The 21,106-nt window shown below is 45.0% G+C and overlaps 1 protein-coding gene across 2 annotated transcripts; it reads right to left on the reverse strand.

The window, feature by feature from the left end:
* Window positions 1-277: 277 nt before the first annotated feature.
* On the reverse strand, window positions 278-21,106 carry LRRC43 (leucine rich repeat containing 43). 2 transcript variants are annotated; one of them, XM_079956752.1, is made up of 12 exons: window positions 20,985-21,106; window positions 19,954-20,232; window positions 18,930-19,040; window positions 18,111-18,250; window positions 15,091-15,329; window positions 13,940-14,118; window positions 12,101-12,224; window positions 9,656-9,795; window positions 8,582-8,761; window positions 5,866-6,051; window positions 4,255-4,345; window positions 278-1,443 (listed from the first exon to the last, which is right to left on the reverse strand). In XM_079956752.1, exons 1-12 carry the CDS (start codon window positions 21,072-21,074, stop codon window positions 1,301-1,303), a joined length of 1,902 nt encoding a protein of 633 aa, XP_079812878.1. In that variant the 5' UTR covers window positions 21,075-21,106; the 3' UTR covers window positions 278-1,300. The 2 variants fall into 2 exon arrangements, with proteins under 2 accessions (XP_079812878.1, XP_079812879.1); XM_079956753.1 differs by lacking the exons at window positions 278-1,443; window positions 4,255-4,345 and having other exon boundaries at window positions 5,874-6,051; window positions 8,572-8,761.

Genomic DNA, 21,106 nt, shown 5'->3' on the forward strand with positions numbered 1-21,106 from the left:
TCATCTTGATGCGGGAGGCTGAAAGGGAAATGGTTGAGAGAGATGCGGGTGCAGAGGTAACTCCCTACAGCAGTGGGGATTGATGGGAGTTGTAGTACTAAACATCTGGAGGGCACCAGCTTGACAAAGGCTGCCCTAGAGTATAGGGGCTGTGCTTGATTCTGGAAGTAGAGAGCAAAAGCCAAAGAGTACTGGCCAGTCTCTGTAGACCAATATAAATAAAATTCAAGGGAAACGTAGATTTTTTTGTTGCAAAATAAACGATGCGAATCACATAAACATTCCTAGTTAACATTTATTATAAACACCAGGTGGGCTGTTGAGACTTTTCACAAACTGCAGCATACATGAGAGGCACGGTGCAGTAAGAGAGGAAAGTCAACAGAAGCTCTAGCTCAACTATGGCAAGTGCTATTCAGTTTTCTTCTGAGCTTCTCTGAAACCATGAGGTCTAAAAACTTGCTTTGTGATAAATGGAACTAATAATCCAGGTTGGCGAATAGAACATATTTCACCAAACCAAAGATACTCTATTAAATTTGCTAGCTAGATAGCATGTCCAGAGTAGTCCCAAAAGTTACAATGATGCAATTTGCTGGTGTGGGAAATGTACTAGATGCTGAAGACAAAATTGTTGAGTAAATCTTTTGCAGGCTTTGGAGTGTCAATTATCAGGCACAAATAAAGAACAGAGAGCGCACATGCATTTACACCCACATAAGTAGGCTTTCGGGTGCCCATATTTGCAGGTTTCAAACTTTCCACACAGTGGGACAGGAGGATATATTAGCTGCTGATAGATGGTTAAAGATTTTATTCCCTTGATTCTTTCAAAAGTTTAGAGGCTAAACTGAAAATCAGACGACATACTGTTGGTACATTCTCTTTAAGCCAATGGTCCCATCAAATATATTGTCTCTATTTTGGGGAAAGGGGGTGGGCAGGATTTGGCCACTAATGCTGATCTTGGAAGCAGAAAGGCTTGTGGGTGGGGGACTCTTGTCTATTCAGAACCTCAGAACATTTGCAAATAAATCAATTCTGCTGCACTGCCCCCCACCCAAAGGCACCAGGCCTTAAGTGTTCCACAGGAAAGTGATGCTCTCTGCATCCAGGATGAGCCGAACTTCTGAGGTCAGGTCAAAGATGCAGATGTGTGATATAAAGGCAAAACCTTTGCTGCGACTACCTGCCCTTACAACCTCAGCTTCCCACAGCAGGTAGACATAGCTCTTGAGAGTCCACATCCCTCACCCCTGAAGCTTTTTAAAAAGCACAATCTGTGCTCCCCACAAAACAATTACTCTGACATGTTGTAATGTAAAAGGATTTGTGAAGCTGAATTCCATTTCACATGTTGCATTTGGAATTCCACCGTCAGCGGTACTGGCTGGCTCTGAAGGATATCTGCCCCGTCTGGAGAGTCCTTCTTTTTCCCCTTTCCTGGAAAAAGCAGGGAGAAATATGTACTGTTGCTTCTTTTAAGACTCCTACCCACTGGGTGTACTTATAAATGACCCCCTGAAGGAACTTTTCCCTCAACCCGTGTAGCCTTTCAGGGTTTGTTGGTCTGTTTTTAACCAACTATTATTCATACCTCTAAGGGGCTGAACTTATGGGGGGGGGGGACGGGAAAGGATGTCAGTCAGTGGTAGAGCAAATGTTTTGCAGCCTGCAGGTCTGAGGGCAACCCTGTCTCCAGTCAGTGTCCTGAGCTAGTTGGGCCAATGGGTATGAGTCAACTTCCTATGTACCCAAGGAGGGACTACCCATTCAGTAATTTTTAAATTCAAGAGGTTTTGAGCTGAAGGAAAAAGCGAAGGTGCAGGTTATCAGATTGTTTGCAATTGACATTGGGAGTCATTAAAGATCCCAGAGACAGACCTCTTGGAGCTTTACCCCCTGAGCTAAACCACGCCCAATCGTTAAGGTTTTGATTAATCTATAACTTTCCATGCCATTTCATATGTTTACATTAACATGGTCATTGCCACACACAGCCCCTGCTTACTGTTGGAACCAGCCTTCTCCCACTGGGTGTTCTCCAGCTCTTTTGCAGCACAACTCCCATCTGCTCCAGCCAGCACAGAGGTGCTGGACGGAGCTGTAGTCCAAAACAGGTAGAAGACACCAGGCTGTCAAAGACTTTGACCACAAAATCATATTGGTAAAGTGCCTCTGGTGGAGCTGAAGTGAAACTCACCTGCAGCTATTTCTTCATCTTCAAGGTTTATTTTTTTACTGCCAAAATATTTTGTTGCTGTTTGGGGTGCATGTAGGCAGAATCCCTCATGCATGAATTGATACCACACTTCCCTGCCACATGACTTTATGAAAACAACATTTTCAAGTTCAGCAGTCATACCCAAACATCTGCAAACAAATTGTCTGCCTTTCACAAACCATTCAAGGAAATGCCTCTGTATGAAAACATATTTCCCCTTCATTTCTCCCACCCAGGCACCCTGACAAACAGATAAGTCAGAATGTTTATTACAAAGTCAACTCTGCCCTGGGTTAACAACTCTCCACATGATGCTGAAAGGAATTACCTGTCTCCCAGGTAAACATCATAATCCACATCATGGAAAACTGGAAGTGACAAGCACCAACTTATATATTATGTTTACTTATATGGGCTAGTAACTCAATATTTGACACCAGTTGGAAGGCAACAACAGCCATTTCACCGGGTGGTACGCTCAGCTCTTTACAAGTGTTTAAATGAAGGGATAAAATGTGCACTTACACCACAATCCAACACATGCCTACTCAGAACAAAGTCTCACTGAGTTCCTGGACCTCAAGTCTAGGGAAAGTGCAGACGCCTTTAGTGTGTGATGTAACAGACAGCAGAGTCTGTCCTACCGTAAGGGGGCTGCAACTGATTCTGGGTGCAATTCAAATGGAAAATGGATCAGCCCATGTCTAACCAACAGGGGCACAATCTCCTCATAGATTTTCTCACACCCAGTCTTCCTTGTTATGGCCCGAGATCTCCAGAAAAGGTCAAATCACTTCCTCCACGTAAGAGTGTGTAAGACAGTCATACCACTCCACTCTGACAAGGAGGGAGGGCCACAGCTCAGTAACAGAGCACCTGCCTTGCGAGCCAAAGGTCACAGGTTCAGTCCCCACTGGCCTCTCCAGGGAGGACTGGGAAAGACTCCTTGTCTGAAATCCTGGAGAGCTGCTGCCAGTCAGTGTAGACAATACTGGGGTAGATGGGCAAATGGTTCTGACTTGGCAGCTTCCTCTGTTCCGAAGTAGTCTAACAGAATGACATAAAATTGTGACCTCTTGGTGATTTTCCATTACCCTTAAAAAAAGAACTAGTAGTTCCTGGTCCCCATAAGAGAAGCAGAATGCTCGCAAAAGTGCAGGTACAGGGAGAGATACCAGAGAATTCCAATGGGAAGGGAAATGGGAGCATACATTTACTTGCATACATTTACTAAGCCCATCTTGGCTACTTCGGTCAGTGTGGATACTCATTCAATAAGAGAACGGTACTTTGGTGTGGCAACACAGCTACTCTTTGGAACTCCCTGCTTTTTGGCCTCAGGCCTTTTTGGTGTTGCTTAAAATATTTTTGCTTAGGGATGCCTATCGAAATATACATATCTTTTACCTTTTTATTGCTTTTAATTATCTTTTGAATGTTTTAAATACTGTTCTTTTATTGATGATTTTAATGTTTTGCTGTTATGTTTTGTAAGTGCTTAGAAATTTTATAAGCGTTATAATGACAATGCAATAATGTAATTTACATAATTAATTAGGTGAGCTATACAATTTCACCACAGCAGATGGAGAGACAAGTGGAATAGTTTTGGGCAGAAAACAAACGGTAGTAGACTGGAACCAGTGCTGTATGGGGCAGAATTGAAAACGATTTTTCTTACATCCCTAGGCTATGTACCCATTATACCTTCAAAGAATATTCAAAGCACATTCTTTCACTGAAAGAATTATGGGCAATGAAGTTTACGCCAAGCGGAGCTACAATTCCCGGTGACCCTTAACAAACTACCGTTCCCAGGAGGAAGGAAATGTCTTTCAAATGTACTTTAAATATATGGTGGGTGCACAGCCCTAGTTACAGGCAGTTAGGTATGCAAAACACCACTGTTTTGCATAACTGTCATCTTAGTGAAGATTTTAACTTTGCAGTTTGCCCAGGCTTCATGCAGATTTCTAGCACCCAAAGACACTCAAAATAACCATAATACGAAGGTGCTCTCCTGGGATTACCTTTGACAGGTGTGGTGGCCTTCTTTGTCGCTGCGCTCTCGGCAGCTGCAGCTTTGGCCTTTTTGTCCTTTTTTGCACCCTTTTTACTATCCTACAGAAAAGAAATTTGTTCTTTTTAGGGAGGCCAGAAACACACATATGCAAAAAAAAGGGGGGGCAGTCAGAAATGTCATACCGATTACCGTATTTTTTGCTCTATAAGACTCACTTCCCCCCCCCTAAAAAGTAAGGGGAAATGTGTGTGCGTCTTATGGAGCGAATGCAGGCTGCGCAGCTATCCCAAAAGCCAGAACAGCAAGAGGGATTGCTGCTTTCACTGCGCAGTGATCCCTCTTGCTGTCCTGGCTTCTGAGATGCAGAATATTTTTTTTCTTGTTTTCCTCCTCCAAAAACTAGGTGTGTCTTGTGGTCTGGTGCGTCTTATAGAGCGAAAAATATGGTAAATACTTTGGAGCTACACCTTTCAAACCACACTTCTGTACTTTCAGTCTGATCAGCCAATTTATTTTAAAAAGTGGGTATTTTCTTCCGTACAAGGTTATGACAGACTAAGAGTTCTTCCAGGAACAGTCTGTACAGCCAGATGGAGGCTTGACCTACACATTTTGAGCCTCCGTGGCACAACCTGAGGTCATTATCATTATTACATTTATTAATCATCTTCTAAACCATGGGTAGGCAAACTAAGGGCCGGATCCGGCCCAATTGACTTCTCAATCCGGCCCACGGACAGTCAGGGAGTCAACGTGTTTTCACATGAGTAGAATGTGTCCTTTCATTTAAAATGCATCCCTGGGTTATTTGTGGGGCATAGGAATTCGTTCATTCCCCCCCAAAAAAAGAAATAGTCTGGCCCCCCACAAGGTCTGAGGGACAGTGGACCGGCCCCCTGCTGAAAAAGTTTGCTGACCCCTGTTCTAAACCACCATTCTCAAGGCAATATGCACATAACATTGCCCACAAGAAGCCCAGCTGATGGGCTGCCCCATATTTGTGGGTAGGCAGGGTGACATCCCACACAGGTTAGCAGATAGCCCTTGCTCCATGCAGTAGGCCTCATGCCCCCAGGGTGCTACAAAGGGGCCACACGAAAGGCCTCATGACTCCTGAGCTCTCAATCACGACAAGCCTCTTTGCCTGCTTTCATCCTGACTTGGCTGTGGGAAGATTAGATGATGTTGGCTGCTGAATGGGCATTCTTCCTGGTTTGTTTGCAGGAAGGCTAGAGGACGTTACATCAGGAAAATGTTACCCCTATACTTTCCCAGATAGCCTTCCTGGGCGAGGTGACTGAGTGGGAGCACCCTCCAGGCACATCTGGAGCACGTGGACCATCTGGATCCCTTCCAACTGGAATCCAGGCCCCATCATGAGACTGAAACCACCTTGGTCATGTTGGTTGATGATTCAGGATTTATGTTGGGATGGGGGCCAACCTAACCATTCTGACTCTAAGCACAGGCTTAACAGCCGTTTCTGTCCTATTTCAGGCAGTGTTGGTGAAATAAATAGGAGCACCAAGGCCCAATTCTGCCCAAAGGGGGGCTTTCTCAGGAAAGCAACCTTTCTGACCTGGTGGCTGCATTTAACACAGATTCAGTTGCCAAATACCTTTTCTTTCGGAGACGGGGGCTTACTAGTTGACTCGGTTATCAGAATGCCAAAGTCGCACACGGTCTCCACGAGAGGCTCTCCTGCCAGAAGGCTTTCCAGATTGACATGGCCTGAGCCCAGGACCTTCACGATGGGAGGGTCACTTCGTAGCTCAGGAGACGGAGACTTCTTTTTCTTCCCACCCTATGGGGAGGTGGCAGCATATCAGATAAATTCATTCTGGGTTATTAATAATCTTATTCAAAGATTTTCAGAATATACAGCTAACAACCACAGTAACAAACACTAACAATAAACACAACCGCAACGCAGCTGTTGCAATAACGTACATTGTAAACTCAAGCAGGTCAATTTAAGGAGTCTACAAAAATTGCCGTGGGTCAGAGGAGGAGTTACAGTCAGCTAACTTTTTATTTATTTAAATATTTATAAATTAATTCCTTGTTTATTTGTGATTCACTGATACTGAATCCTAATTCCAGACCCTCCAGATGTCCATATTTTCCAGGGACAGTCCTGGATTTACAAAAGCTGTCCCGGTTTCTGATTTGATCCCAGAATGTCCCGCTTTCCCTTATTTTCATCAGAGAAATGTTGGAGGGTATGAAATTATGTGATCCCAGAACCAAGGAGGTAAGTAACTATACAACATTTAGAAGACATCTGAAGTATAGGGAAGTTTCTTTAATGTTTAATGTTTTACAGTGGTGCCTCGCAAGACGAAATTAATCCCTTCTGCGAGTCTCTTCGTCTAGCGGTTTTTTCGTCTTGCGAAGCAAGCCCATTGACGGCTTAGCGGCTTAGCGGCTTTTAGTGGCTTTTAGTGGCTTATCGGCTTAGCAGATCAGCTGATAAGTGGCTTAGCGGCTTAGATAAAGGGGGGGAAAGGAAAAAAAACCCGCAGGAACTCACAAGACATTTTCGTCTTGCGAAGCAAGCCCATAGGGAAATTCGTTTTGCGAAGCGCCTCCAAAACGGAAAACCCTTTCGTCTAGCGGGTTTTCCGTCTTGCGAGGCGTTCGTCTTCGTTATTATATATTTTGGGAGCTGCCTGGAGTAGCAGGGGCAACCCAGTCAGATGAGTGGGATATTATTATTATTGTTGTTGTTGTTGTTGTTGTTGTTGTTGTTGAATAGGATGTCCCTATTTTTGGTGGAGAAATGTTAGAGGGCATGCAATTCCAAGACCAACATCTTGGAAATCTTACTATGTTTTAAACACTGCTATCCTGGCAGTTCTATTGCAAATGCAACTAAATCTGCTAAATACATTAAAAAAAATAAAAATATGGTGACTTGTTATTGCTTTTGTTGTCGTCAATTGAGAACAGCAGAAAATCCAAAACCAGCGCTGGCGCTGGCTCCGCTGTTGGGCAATGTGAGGGAGGCACCAAAGGCAGCTAATTATGGCTGTCACGAAAGGCAGAAAGTTTTTTTAAATTTATTACTGTTATTTTTGTTTTACCTGCCAGAGAAGGAAAGAGGCACTTCTGGGGTTTTCTGCCTTGGATGCCAAAATAACTTGGCAAGTTTTGGATACTCTCTGGGGTGGGGGGAGACACCATCTGCTGCCTCACCTAAAGGATCCAAATGCCTAAGGCTAGCCCTACAAACAAATGCAAAACAGATTTCGCCAATCTAAAGCCTTCCAGATATTTTGGACTACAGCAGCAAAAGCAGAGTCACCTTTTGGAAACATGTTCAAGTGACATATAAAAATGGGAAGGAAGAGAGTTTATCAGGTCTACACAGGAAGAGAATTTTGAAGGGCAGGCTTTTGCGTCCTAAAAATGAAGGCTGTGGGCAGCTAATTGTTTTCCTTGTGAGATCTTTTTCTGTTACCTCACAAAGTGGCCAAGCCAGACTTTCTGCCTTACCTTGGCTTATTGTGAGGAGCAAGGAGCTTGGACACACTATGCATGAGTGCAATAAACAAACCAGGACCATTATTTTTATTTAAATTCATACCCCATCCCTCTTCCTCCCAACGGAGCCCAGGGGACTGTGCCAGACTCCCTGGCTTTGCACATTACAGCCAAACCAGGGGCTACGGTTTCATTCTACCAAACAAGCTGCCATGACCACCAGCCAACCTGAAGCCAGAGTATGTTGCCAGCTTATGAATCGTGGCCTATTAAGGCGCAATAAACCACTATCCCTTGTTTGGACATAACAGGAAGGCAAGGCTTCCCAGGTTGCTTAACCCAGTGGTTCTCCAACTTTTTTTTAATCTGGGCCATACTTTCAGATTAAAAGTTTGCTCGCACTACACCAATTTTTTTTATTGATAAGAAATGCATCGGAAAATTAAAAAGAAACAACTCCTAGCAGTGCTCGATTTATATAACACAGAACACAACCACTTTGCAATATGATCATGGAATATCCAGAAAGTATTAAACAATGCAGCTACATAGTCTACAAATAAAACAAAAATATTTTGATACTGCACCGCACCACGCTGAAATGTTAAAATGTTTCCTGGGTTGTCCTTGAATCTTACCGCCACCCTTGCAAATCCTCTCCTGCCGCACCTTTTGAGAATAACTCCATTCCCGCCCCCCCTCCAATTTTGTGTTTACATACATAAAATGCTTTATGCATGTTTTGCAAACTGACATTTCTGTTTCAGGCATTGCTTAACTGCCCCCCGTCTGGCTTCATACACTTTTGACTGGAGCAACAGTCGGGCGCAACTCTCACCTCTCATTACCTTTCCAGCATCCTTTGCTTTCCCCTTCTCCTCTTTGCCTTTGTCTTTTTTCCCTTTCTCTGCCTTCTTCTCCTTCTCCTTCTCCTTCCCTTTCCCCTTCCCTTTCTCTGCCTTCCCCTTATCTTTGCCTTTTTTGTTTGGGCTTTCATTTGGAGTGAGAACGACGGGCCACGAGACAACCTGGTGAAGGAAGAGAGTTTATTAGAACAATGAAAGGCCAGATTATTAGTGAACTTTCAAAACGCAAAAGCAAAGGGGCGTTTTCATGTCATTGTAACATTTAATGTAACGTTGTAATATTTCATGTCATCCGCTGTGATGGGATGATGAGCTGCTTGTGCGTAAAAGCTTAGTCCCTCAGAGTTTGCTCAGATTAGCAAAGCTCTGTCTTTAGCGGAGCCCTTAAGCATGGCTCCGTCAATCGCTGGCAGAATCCGACAGTGGGCGTTTACGGAATTTACTCCAGCATAAAAGCTCCTTGACGGAAACGCGTCGTCTGGATTCACGGCGCGACAGTTTCCGGCGAGGAGTGGGTGTACCTATGGGAGGTCCTGAGACTTCTCCGCTGTTATCGCTAGAAGACTCCCTGAGCCATTCCTTCACCTCCCTCTCTCTCTGATCTCCCATTCTCCCCCTACTGGTGCCTTCCTCTGCTGCTGAGTCTCTCCTGACTTCTGAGAGCCCCTCCACCTCCTGTTTTTCCGATGGCAGTTCCCTTACATCCGCTAACATTGAAAAAGCCAAAATCCAGAATAGATATGTTAACGTGGATTTTTAGTATATTCCCATCTTGGCTGTGAGTTCTAAAAGACTTGCTCCCTGCCCTGCAAGCTTTTTTCCCCCTGGCCTGGGAGGGAGGGGTCTGGACTGACTCCAGCTACAAAAGCTGAGGCAGCTGCAGAGGTCAGAATCACTTCCCATGGGGCATCATGAAGCGATTAACAACATAATAGCACATGTGAAAACAATTACATATACAAAAACCATGTAAAATGTAAATATAAAAGACAGTTTGAATATTTGCATATATATTTGCATCTGTATCTGTACAGAATCTGCCTTGGAATACGTAACCTTTTCCTCCACAACTGTCACCGTGGTTCCGGCGAGAAGATAGGCCTTCAGAGCAACCATATCTCTGGTGACATGCTCCTTCGTGTGGTCACAGTCTATGACCTCAGCCCAGGGCTTCCGAGGGGTGGAATAAACATTTCCTAAGGGGGAGAAACGAAGGGCGTTAATTTGATTTTAATTGATTTTTATAATGAAATACTTTTAGAATGTGTGATTATCTGATTGTTTGATTGTTTGATTGTTGTTAGCCGCCCTGAGCCCGGCTTCGGCTGGGGAGGGCGGGATATAAATAAAAATTATTACTATTATTATTATTATTATTATTATTATTATTATTATTATTATTTTGAGGAAAGCACATCTTCAGAACAGGACACCTCAAAGGTCGGGCCACATTCCCTCATGCGCCACCTTTGGGGGGCGGGCAGATACCAGGGGCAAAATGCAGGTAGAGCAATGGATTCTTCCCTTACTGTTGTATGGAAGCATACGGTCTAGCAATGCAAATTTCTGGTTTTTGCAGACACCTGCCCAATGTACCCTCTAGCATTATCACATTTCCAAGGACACATTTCAGCCAGGCAAAAGCATCTGAGGAAAATACGGAGAATCTCTCTGGTGTGCAATGCCCTGGGCTTCGAACCCCAGAGGCCCACCCCTGCCCGGCCCAATTGCTTATAACATGACTGGGGTTTTGCATCAAACCAGACGGGTAGATTTAAAAGCAACCCCTTCTTGCCTCAATGTCTGACTTGCAATTCAGCATGTTAAACACAAATGCCAAAACTGTTGTGCTAGATCAGGTAACAGTTCAGGATAAGAATGTCCTTTGTTAATAATCAATCAGCATGCTCTGCTAACAGGTCCCTCAGTGTCCCGAGAGATAAAGCAGTAGCAACACCATTTAAGAACTGGATAGCTGATTTCTTACTAGGCCAAGAATCATTCCCAAATTTGGTTGGAGATAATCACCTTCAGGTAACAGAAAATCAAGGACAGCAGTGATTCTCTTTAACGGGGCCAAAGATGTGGTTCAGTTAAAGATAACAGCCTGCATACTTTGCAATCACATCAAGTTTTCATTAAGCAGAATTAATATCTCTGTACTGTTTCCCTGCAAAGAAGGGGTCCAAGCAAAGAGAGAAAGGCTTTATTGATTTAAACCAACTTCCAACAACTTGGTGCACTCCAGATGTCCTGGACTACAATGTCCATTATCCATGACTGATTTAAATGCAGTTATTGTAGGTGTAACAATAACAGATTTGACAGAAAAGGAGAGGTGGGGTCACACTTGTGTTTGTCTTGTCCCTTAGCACAGGGGTGCAGGAACCTACAGTCCTCCGGCTGTGGTTGGACTCCAGCTCCCATCATCTCCAGTCAGTATGGCAAACCGTCAGGGATAATGGAACATGTAGTCCATCAACATCTATAGGGCCACAGGTTTCCCCCTCCTTCCCATAGCAGGTGAAGAAAACCTGGACTTAATTTGAAGAGACTGGCATATGTGTAGTTGCATTTATGGTGCATTTAAACCTGGTGACATTTTAAAGGCTGTCCTTTACTCATCCACAGACTTTGGGAAAGAGCTTGGAAACAAAGGTGGCTGCATAACAACTTTCTGCCATTGAAGAGTCATGCCCTACTTTGCAGTCACGACTTCTGAAACTAGGAAGCCAAGCAACTTCCTAGTAGAAGCCTAGCAAAGGATTTTAATAGGCATTATTTAGAAACTATAGCTAAATATCAGCAGCTAGATAGCTCAAAGCTACTACAGTCTTGCAAAGTGCACTCATAGGACATTCTGTCTTCCACTGCCTCCCGCAGTTTGGTCAAACTCATGCTGGTAGCTTCAAGAACACTATCCAACCATCTCGTTCTCTGTAGCCCCCTTCTCCTAGTGCCCTCCATCTTTCCCAACATCAGGGTCTTTTCCAGGGAGTCTTCTCTTCTCATAAGGTGGCCAAAGTATTGGAGCCTTAGCTTCACGATCTGTCCTTCCAGTGAGCACTCAGGGCTGATTTCCTTAAGAATGGATAGGTTTGTTCTTCTTGCAGTCCATGGGACTCTCAAGAGTCTCCTCCAGCACCATAATTCAAAAGCATCAATTCTTCGGCGATCAGCCTTCTTAATGGTCCAGCTCTCACTTCCATACATCACTACTGGGAAAGCCATAGCTTTAACTATATGGACCTTATAGGACATTAGAGCTGAGCTATTTAATAATTACCCTGGTTAATTTTTGCATGAGTTTTAAAGCTTGCAGAAGCCCTCAGCTGTGCCCAAAGGCTCTGCTAAGCTCAGCTAGAAGGCTGAGCTAAGCACATGGGGAACTCCCTGCAGCTAGGTTTCTTGGGAGTTATCTGTGTGGGGCTGGTAACACATGCAGAATGCAAGTTCACTTGTGGACCAATTTACTCCATCAGGCCCTGTGGAGCTACTCACCAGGCTCAGTAGGAGATTTGATAGGAGAGTCCACAGGTGTGGGCTCTTTGCTTCCCCCTCCTTCCACTCCTCCTTGTGCATTTTCAACATTCAATGTAGTTGATACCGGTATTGCTGAGACACACTGCCATTATAATAAATAAGAAGAATCACGTGAAAATTTCGTAGCTGGGAAACATGCAGACACCAAGAACAGCTGCATTCCATGAATCAAAATGTGGGGGGGGGGGAGAAGGCATAGGTGGCACTAAAGCTGCCTTCTCCAAACTGGTCCCCTCCAGATTTTTTTTACTACAAATCCCATCAGCCTCAACTGGCACACTTGATGGGAGTTGTAGTCCGAAAGATCTGGACAGCAGAAGGTTGGGGAAGGCTGTCCTAATGTATACTATTGAATAAAACAAGTTATTTACAACCCACCAACTAGTTACAGAATAAAGAATACATAATATTAAAAGGTAGAGATATTTTTAAGCAAAAAATAAATAAAAATTGTCTAAGCAAAATTGCTACATTTAGGAGCTTTGATACTTCTCTTTAGTTTAAAAATTGGAGTTCTCCCAAAAGATTATCAACAGAAACTCTGATCAACCTGGAAAAGACTACATAATGGTGTATATCAGAGTTTCTCTGACCCCCTGAAAAACTGCATTTACAAGTGACTCTGCTTCTGTGCTATAAGGGAAACATCTACTATTGATGGGAAGTTTGTTGTGGGCAACTACTGCAGGGGGAATAGAGTGGAATATCCTGAAAAGGGGCTTGTCTGGCTGGTTGGAATCCTGAACAGAAAAAATCAACTTTGCAATGTTTATTGCAGCTGACACTTGTATTCTGCTATCTTTGCCATTCAGCTTTAAATGGTAAAGGTAAAGGACCCCTGACAGTTAAGTCCAGTTGCAGACGACTCTGGGGTTGCCGCGCTCATCTCACTTTACTGGCCGAGGGAGCCGGCGTTTGTCCACAGACAGTTTTCCCAGGTCATGTGGACAGCAAGACTAAGCCGTTTCTGGCGAATCAGAGCAGCGCACAGAAATGCCGTTTACCTTCCCACCAGAGTGGTACCTATTTATTTACTTGCACTTTTTGGCATGCTTTCAAACTGCTAGGTTTACAGGAGCAGGGACCGAGCAACGGGAGCTCACCCCATCACGTGGATTCAAACCGCCGGCCTTCCGATCGGCAAGCCCAAGAGGCTCAGTGGTTTAGACTACAGCGCCACCCGTGTCCCTGCCATTCAGCTTTAAAGGGGGCGGTGTCTCCTCCTGTACAATGGAATTGCCCCCTCCTTTGTATTACTGAAATGCATCCATCCCAAATTCCACCTCATTTCGCAGTTGATGGTTCTGCACAACAGCTGCAAGCAAGGTTCAGTCCCCACTGGACTGTTGTGTCCTTATGCAAATACTCCCATGCGTAGGACTTAAGCTGCCTCTATAGGGTAAGGCTTGTTCACACTACCAAAGATATACTATAGTAACTGTCATGGCTTCCCCCACATTCCGAACTGTAGCTTGCACCTTCATTTAATATCTTTAGGCGCCAGGCCTTTGGCTAATTAAACAATCTATAGCCTTTTAAGCTGTGTGTATGTCTTAGGGGGTATTGTTTATGTTTGTTATCATGCTATGCATTTTTGTGTTTTTTTATATTGTAAAGCACCCTATGATCATTGGCTGAAGGGCGATTTTTAAAAAATTAATTAATAATTGTTTAAATAATAGTAATAACAGTTCCCTATCTCCCTTTGCAGAACTACAGTTCCCTGGAGAAAGCACAGAACTGTGGCAACCAGTTTAATCAGTGGCATTCATACAACCCTGTTTCAAGAACGTCTACCTTGTCTGTTTCTTTCTCCTCAATTTTCTCATCTTTGGCAAATTCATACGTCACGTAGTAATTGTAGGTGATTATTGGAGCCTCAGGTCCAGTCTCCGGTTCCTCTGGGCCAAGAGGATTAGGGACACCCCTGACTTTGCCAACAACCACGACCATTTTAGTGTAGCACTTTAAGAGCTCTGCGAAAGCAGGAGACGAAACATCAAACAGCAACATCCGTTTGAATGCAGATCGCAGGATAGACAGACACACCCAGGCAGGATGTAACATCTGCCCCCAAACAGCTTAGCAAAGCAGGACTGGTCAAGCCGTCGGAGCAAAGGAAGGTGCACTGTTTCAGCTGTGCAAAGGTCTCATGGGGTTGGGAGTAGAGAGCACTGAATTGTGGGTGGGTACAAGCGGGAGCTGCAACAAAATGCTGCAATGTAGAATGCTCCTGCTCAGGGTTCAGCTACACCTTCTCCCAGGACACTCCATTCCATTCCATTCCATTCCACTTCCTCTGGCTTTCCATGTTTTCACCCAACAATCAGCATTCTGTGTTTTCACAGAAGGTTTAGCATTCGCACGGGTGTTTTGGGGTTAAAACGGAGGCAATTCAGCACAGCACCTCAAAACACGGGATTGCAACCTCGCACAATTATTAGAGCCCCAAAAACCCATATTTTTGGACTCCATGATATCACACAAGGTGGCAGTCCTGAACGCTTTGCACCAAAATGTGTGTTTTGAGACTCTGTGATCTCACGGCGGAGGAGGAAGGGGATTCTAAGATAAAAATGACAGATGGTATTGTCCCGGCACAACATTTTAACTTCCTTTAGCTTTGCTTCAGCATGAATCCTAGTCTATTTCAGAAGAAGCCTAAAAGTCTACACCACTAGGAGTCACCCAAGAGCCACAATATTACAGGGTCTGGGTAGAAACTGAATATTGAGGATCCAGAAAAACATACACAGGTTTGGGTTCAAGTGTCCAGCTGCACTGCAAAGCTAGGTTTGGCATTCTGAGTATGAGTCAATTCTTTTACTTGCCCTGACTATCACACCTTGGATGTTTTGGCTGCTGGAACCAAGATAGCCCTGCCTGGCCACTTGTCAGGGATGTGGAAATTCCATCAATGGACTGCTCTTTGACTAAGGAAGCCTCACCCGGATTGCTAGACAGCTCTAAGAAGTCATGTCTCTCATCAGGTGTGATGATCACATCGTCAAGCGTGCAGAGTTTTGGCAGGCTATCGATGACAAACCCCCTGTAGCCAGGCAGCAGGGCGAGTGGGTTTCCCTGAAGCACCAGAACCCGCAGTTTCTTCATCGTCAAAAGCTTCAAGATGAGGCTCAGCAAGTTGGTGAAATTGTTGTAGCTCAAGTCGAGGGAGACGAGTTTCAGCCTAAGGCAAAATAAGGGAAGGGAATGGGTCTTTAGTAAGAGCTAATGGGAACAGGGACAGGTAAGATGGATGTTGCTGGCTGGGCCTGGTGGGAGTTGGAGTCCTACAGGATCTGGGGAGAATCACATTGGGCACCTCGAGATTAAAGGTAGCTGAACTGAACTCAGTGAGAAGCGCACACACATGAACATAGTGCCCCACATTCTCTGTGTGTCCCACCTGGCAATGGGCGAACCCATCAATTTTAGGCTCTCTCCATTTCTCATTTTTCCAACCTTAAATTCAGTTCTCCACATTTCGATATCAGTTTGCAATTTAAAAAAAAAAAAATCAGTAATTTTTTCATAGTACAGTATGATTGTATCTTACACATATTTTAACTGGCACGATCTCAACCATATGCGATTGAAGGCAGGCTGGTTGAAAGGGCACAGGTTAAATCCAAGCATGGCAGGGGGCTTTTGTGTGCTCATGCAAGATCTTGCAGGGCAATCCAAGTTCCTGCAAGATCTCTCACAAGCACCATGTGGATTCCAGAGCTGGAAAGTCTGGTTGGGGTTACCCAGCACGGAAAATGCTTTTATGCTCTCCGCCTTAATAACTGAGCATGGCCTACACTCAGTGCAACAGGCTCTGGGGGTGCTAGTCATGAAGTGATACCAAGAGTTTGGATATACGAAATTTTCATGTGTACTGAACCCCTGCACAAGATGCGATAGAACTGTACATACGTTTGCATGCAATTTTATCTAATACACACATTTAGGCAAGGCAATTTCCCCTAAAACAATGCATGTACAGTCATACCTTGGAAGTCGAACGGAATCCATTCCGGAAGTCTGATTGACTTCTAAAACGTTCGAAAACCAAAGCGTGGCTTCTGATTGGCTGCAGGAAGTTCCTGCATCCAAACAGAAGCTACAGAAGCCCCATCAGATGTTCAGCTTCCAAAAATCATTCAGAAACCAGAACACTTTCTTCTGGGTTTCGATCATTTGGGAGCCGATTTGTTTGGGAGCCAAGGCGTTAGAGATCCAGGGTATGACTGTAAATGCTATTTTCAACTAATGCGTGCATGTACACTTTAGGCTGGGACGCGGGTGGCGCTGTGGTCTAAACCACAGAGCCTAGGACTTGCCGATCAGAAGGTCGGCGGATCAAATCCCCGCGACAGGGTGAGCTCCAGTTGCTCAGTCCCTGCTCATGCCAACCTAGCAGTTTGAAAGCACATCAGAGTGAAAGTAGATAAATAGGTACCACTCCGGCGGGAAGGTAAATGGTGTTTCCGTGCACTGCTCTGGTTCGCCAGAAGCGGCTTAGTCATGCTGATCACATGACCCGGAAGCTGTACGCTGGCTCCCTCGGCCTATAGAGTGAGGTGAGTGCCGCAACCCCAGAGTTGTCCATGACAGGGGTCCCTTTACCTTTACACTTTAGGCTAGTCTATGCATTTAATAAAAACAACATTATTTGGTTGGGAAACTGCATTCGAAAAGTGCAAATTTCAAAGAGTAACCGTGTCTTGCTTGGTGTCTTGTTTCATAACGTGGGAATTAGGCGAGTTCACTTTTAACTGAGAACTAAATCTAATTCCTTCTTCCTTCTCAGCCACACCTGATTGTGACCAAGAATGTGAGGAAGGTCCTTCCCCATCTGTACCTCAAGGGAGACTGAACTTAGTGGCAGAAGATGGGGTTGGGGATCAATGTGTTTCCCACACTCCTAACATATTCCTGCCTAAGGATGGAAAGAACTGTCATTTTCAGTTCTTCCAGTTTCTCATTTCTCCAATCCTAAATTCAGTTTCCCACAATTTTCAGCAATCAGCCAAAAAAACAACAACTTTTTAAAAGATCCTCATAAAAATTAACCAGCATTTTAGTGTAAATTTCTCATAATAAACACATCTTTATAAGCAATTTTGACTAATGTACACATTTTTGCAAGCCATTTTCCCCAACATAATGATTTTTGTATGTATTTTCCTACTAACACCGTCCTTTTTATGCATTTTCAACCAATATATACATTTTTATAAACATTTGGTCCATCACAACATTTGGATAAGTGCAAATTTCAAAGGATGGCTGTCTTTTAGTTTGCTTATTGTTTCAGAAAGTGCAAATTTTTATAGATTTCGCTCAGTGTTCTCAAAGGGTGTGGTGAACCACACTAGTGTGACAGGAGAGGATGGCAAGGGTGGTGAGAAGAGTCAAGAAAAATCAAAGAAACATTTAAACATTTCAGTGTAGTGTAGTGTAGTGTAGTGTAGTGTAGTGTAGTGTAGTGTGGTGTGGTGTGGTGTGGTGTGGTGTGGTGTGGTATAGTATATATATATAATTTTTATTTGCAGAATATGGATAGATATATTTTCAAAATGAGAACAAGAACATCAAGTGATACAGAGGAAAATCCTAGTTGTGATCCAGAATAGCTGTTTGAACAGAGTGCTGGAGAAGACTCGTTTACAATTATATTTTGGGAATGATTTATGTTCTTATGCAGCTGCATTTTTGAATACCTTCTGTATCTCCCATGATCATATTATGAAATAGTTGTGTTCTGTGTTTTAAATCCAGCTCTGCTAGGAGTTGTTCCTTTTTGTTTTCCACTGTATTTCTTATCTGTGAAAAATTTGGTGTGGCATGAACTTTTTTTTTTCTCTCCTGAAAACGAGACCCAGAGAAAAAAGTTTGAAAACCACTGTTTTAGGTTCAAATGCGCACTGAACTAAATTTCTCCTCCATTCCTCTTCCTGCCTGCTTAAAAGTTTCCCATTACCAGTAAGTGTCTGTGAGGTACTGTTCTTCGGACGAACCGAGCTGGCAATTGTGGCCGAGGCCGAGATGCTGGAGTTCAGGAGGTGGGTGGGCACACAAGTCCTTCAGACCATCCACTTCGTTGCCGCAAAGTTCTAGGACCTGCCAAGTGGAGGGTGGAGGAAGAGGGAGAAAATAACCTTCAGGTAACAAAGAGGGCAAGAGTGCTGGATACACATCCAAATCGTTTAATGGGAGTCCTCAGATAGAAGGAGAAAGAATAGGAATTTTACCTTCAGGGAAAGCACAAACCCAAACAACACAAGCCTTCTGCTTGTTTCTTTCACACAGAGAAGCTTCCAGAACCATCTTGAATTAGTCAAAACAAAATAAAAAAATTCCTTCCAGTAGCACCTTAAAGACCAACTAAGTTAGTTCTTGGTATGAGCTTTTGTGTGCATGCACACTTCTTCAGATACGTGTATTTTTTATTTTGTTTTGACTATGGCAGACCAACACGGCTACCTATCTGCATCTTGAATTAATTAGAATAGGAAAGATCTCTACACATCCAATCAATACTTTCTGTACCAAGAAATGCAATCTGACTCTTTCTGACCCAGAAAGAGCCCTGTGGCTGGATCAGACCAAAGGCCTATGTATTCCAGCAGCCTGTTTCTCACAGGGGCCGATCCTGTTTTCCATTGGGAAGCTCAGCAGCCCACCCCTCAGCCAGTCCTCCCACCGACTAGCTGACATTCTCAGTTCCATGTATCTTCCATTCCACTAACTTCTCCCACGTCTCCCACCCTTATCTACCTTCCCTCCCACCTGCAGGTACCTTCAGAGTTGGAGGGAGGTTGCTGGAGTTGATCTTGCTGATGTGATTTGCACTCAGGATTAGCTCTTCCAGGTTTGGGAACTTTAACAAATCAGCATCAATTTCAGTCACCTAGGAAGAGAGCAAAACACAAACAACACTCATGCTCAGGGAGTCAAAGGTGGTCACAAGCAGGAAACAAGCGATCCATTGGAAAGCTCTAGCACAGTAAATGCAGCCAGGGGACTTAAGAAAATGAATTAACCCTACCCAGCAAACAACAACCACACTCAATTTCTTGTTTTAAAATTGTCAGACCTGCGTAAAACTTGCACTCAAAGACGCAGTGCCATGGCAAGCCAAATACAGAAGGCAGTTACGTCCCACCTGAGAACTCTGCAGTCAGAAAGGAGCAGTTGATGCACTTAGATCATAGAATCATAGTTGGAAGAGACCCTGAGGAACATCTGGTCCAACCCACTACAGTGAAGGCATACACAGCTGTCCCATTCAGGGATCAAACTTGTGACCTTGGTGTTGTCAGCACCACGCTCTAACCAACTGAGCTATCCACAGAAGGGGAGCACTCAAGCTCTGAGTCAGAGTGGCACAAACAAGGCATCAGCATCAGCGCAGAATATAAACACTAGGCTGTTCCCTGGGCTACAGGGCATCCCACAACATGTCTTGGGTGCTACCCACACAGAACTATGCAGGCCCTGAAAATCAGCTGATGCCTGAGGCTTGTTTAGGGCCACACATTGACCTATGCAAGTGCCAACAATGAGAACTGTCAACACCTGCACAGCTCAGCAAAAAAAAACCCCCACTCCCTCCATCATCAGCTGACTGTTGGTATTTGCAAAGCGACAGACACAAGGCTTTGTTGGTGCTGCCCCCACAGGTAAGAGGGCTTAGCTTGGCCACAATGGCCTTATAGGTCAAATGGGGAGGGCTGGCGGGCCCCACTTGACCTGGGAGGGGAGCCGAGGTTCCCTAATCCTTGCGCTGTGGTCTTAACCACCCAAGAGTCTTGGCCACCCACATTTTTGTTCACAATCCTGAGCGATTTGAAGTAGGAAAAGATTAAGCTGTCCTGGATGTCCCTTGGAGACTGCACTGCCAGCTCCCTCAGCTGCTGGTCCTCAGGGCTGCAGTCAGCAGGCAAGGCCCACGGAGAGCCCAGGCTTCTCAGGTAGTCGGTGAGCGATTCCACACTTTCCTCATCTGGCGGCAGGAACCCATCGCGAGGGGAAGCTCTGGCCTTTGGCAAGGCCCATCTGGGGGAAACTGTGGCCTTCCTCGGTGGGAAACGGGACTTATTCTGCGGAGGACAGAAAAGAGGGGTGTATAAGCTTCTGGGGGGCCACTGCAGAGAAGGAGACAAGACACCCACAGGATGAGAGTCTACGGGAGCCGCTCCCCATCTATTGCTCCCGATGGACGACCTGATAATGGAGGAGAGTCTTGGCAGACCACTTAAAACATCTTCCCACCTGCTGTAGCAATTGTACTGAGCATGATTTTTAATTTAGTGTGTGTATCTATATGTCGAGGGACGCGGGTGGTGCTGTGGGTTAAACCACAGAGCCTAGGACTTGCCGATCGGAAGGTTTGTGGTTCGAATTCCCGTGACGGGGTGAGCTCCCGTTGCTCGGTCCCTGCTCCTGCCAACCTAGCAGTTCGAAAGCACATCAAAGTGCAAGTAGATAAATAGGTACCACTCCGTGCTGCTCTGGTTCGCCATGTGCTGCTCTGGTTCGCCAGAAGCGGCTTAGTCATGCTGGCCACATGACCACAAAAATTGTGTATGTGTGTATTGCTTATATTATTTCTTATATTGTATTTCATTGTACTGAAATTTGCATTCCCTTCCACTCCCTCCGCAATACACTCTGCCCGCTATTGGTGCCCCACACCTGGGCCAGCCCTGCGTGGAAGTGCCATGGGGCAGCTAGCTATTTGCTGGGCGGGAGTGGCAGAGAGCACGAGGATCTCCCCTCCCCCCTTGCTCCCTCTCCCCCTCCCCAGGCCCCACTAACCTCCCGCCGCCCTCCTCGCCTCCCTCCAGCTCACCCAGCTCCCGATCCCGCAGGGAAACTGGTCCAGACACAGCCGGCGGAGGTGCTCCCAGAAGGCGGCGGAGGCGGCGCCGGGACCCGCCATGGCCGAGCATCCCTCCCTCGCCGGCGTCCCCC

Source organism: Podarcis cretensis, assembly GCF_951804945.1.
Source record: "Podarcis cretensis genome assembly, chromosome: 16".
In the NCBI taxonomy this organism is placed as follows: domain Eukaryota; kingdom Metazoa; phylum Chordata; class Lepidosauria; order Squamata; family Lacertidae; genus Podarcis; species Podarcis cretensis.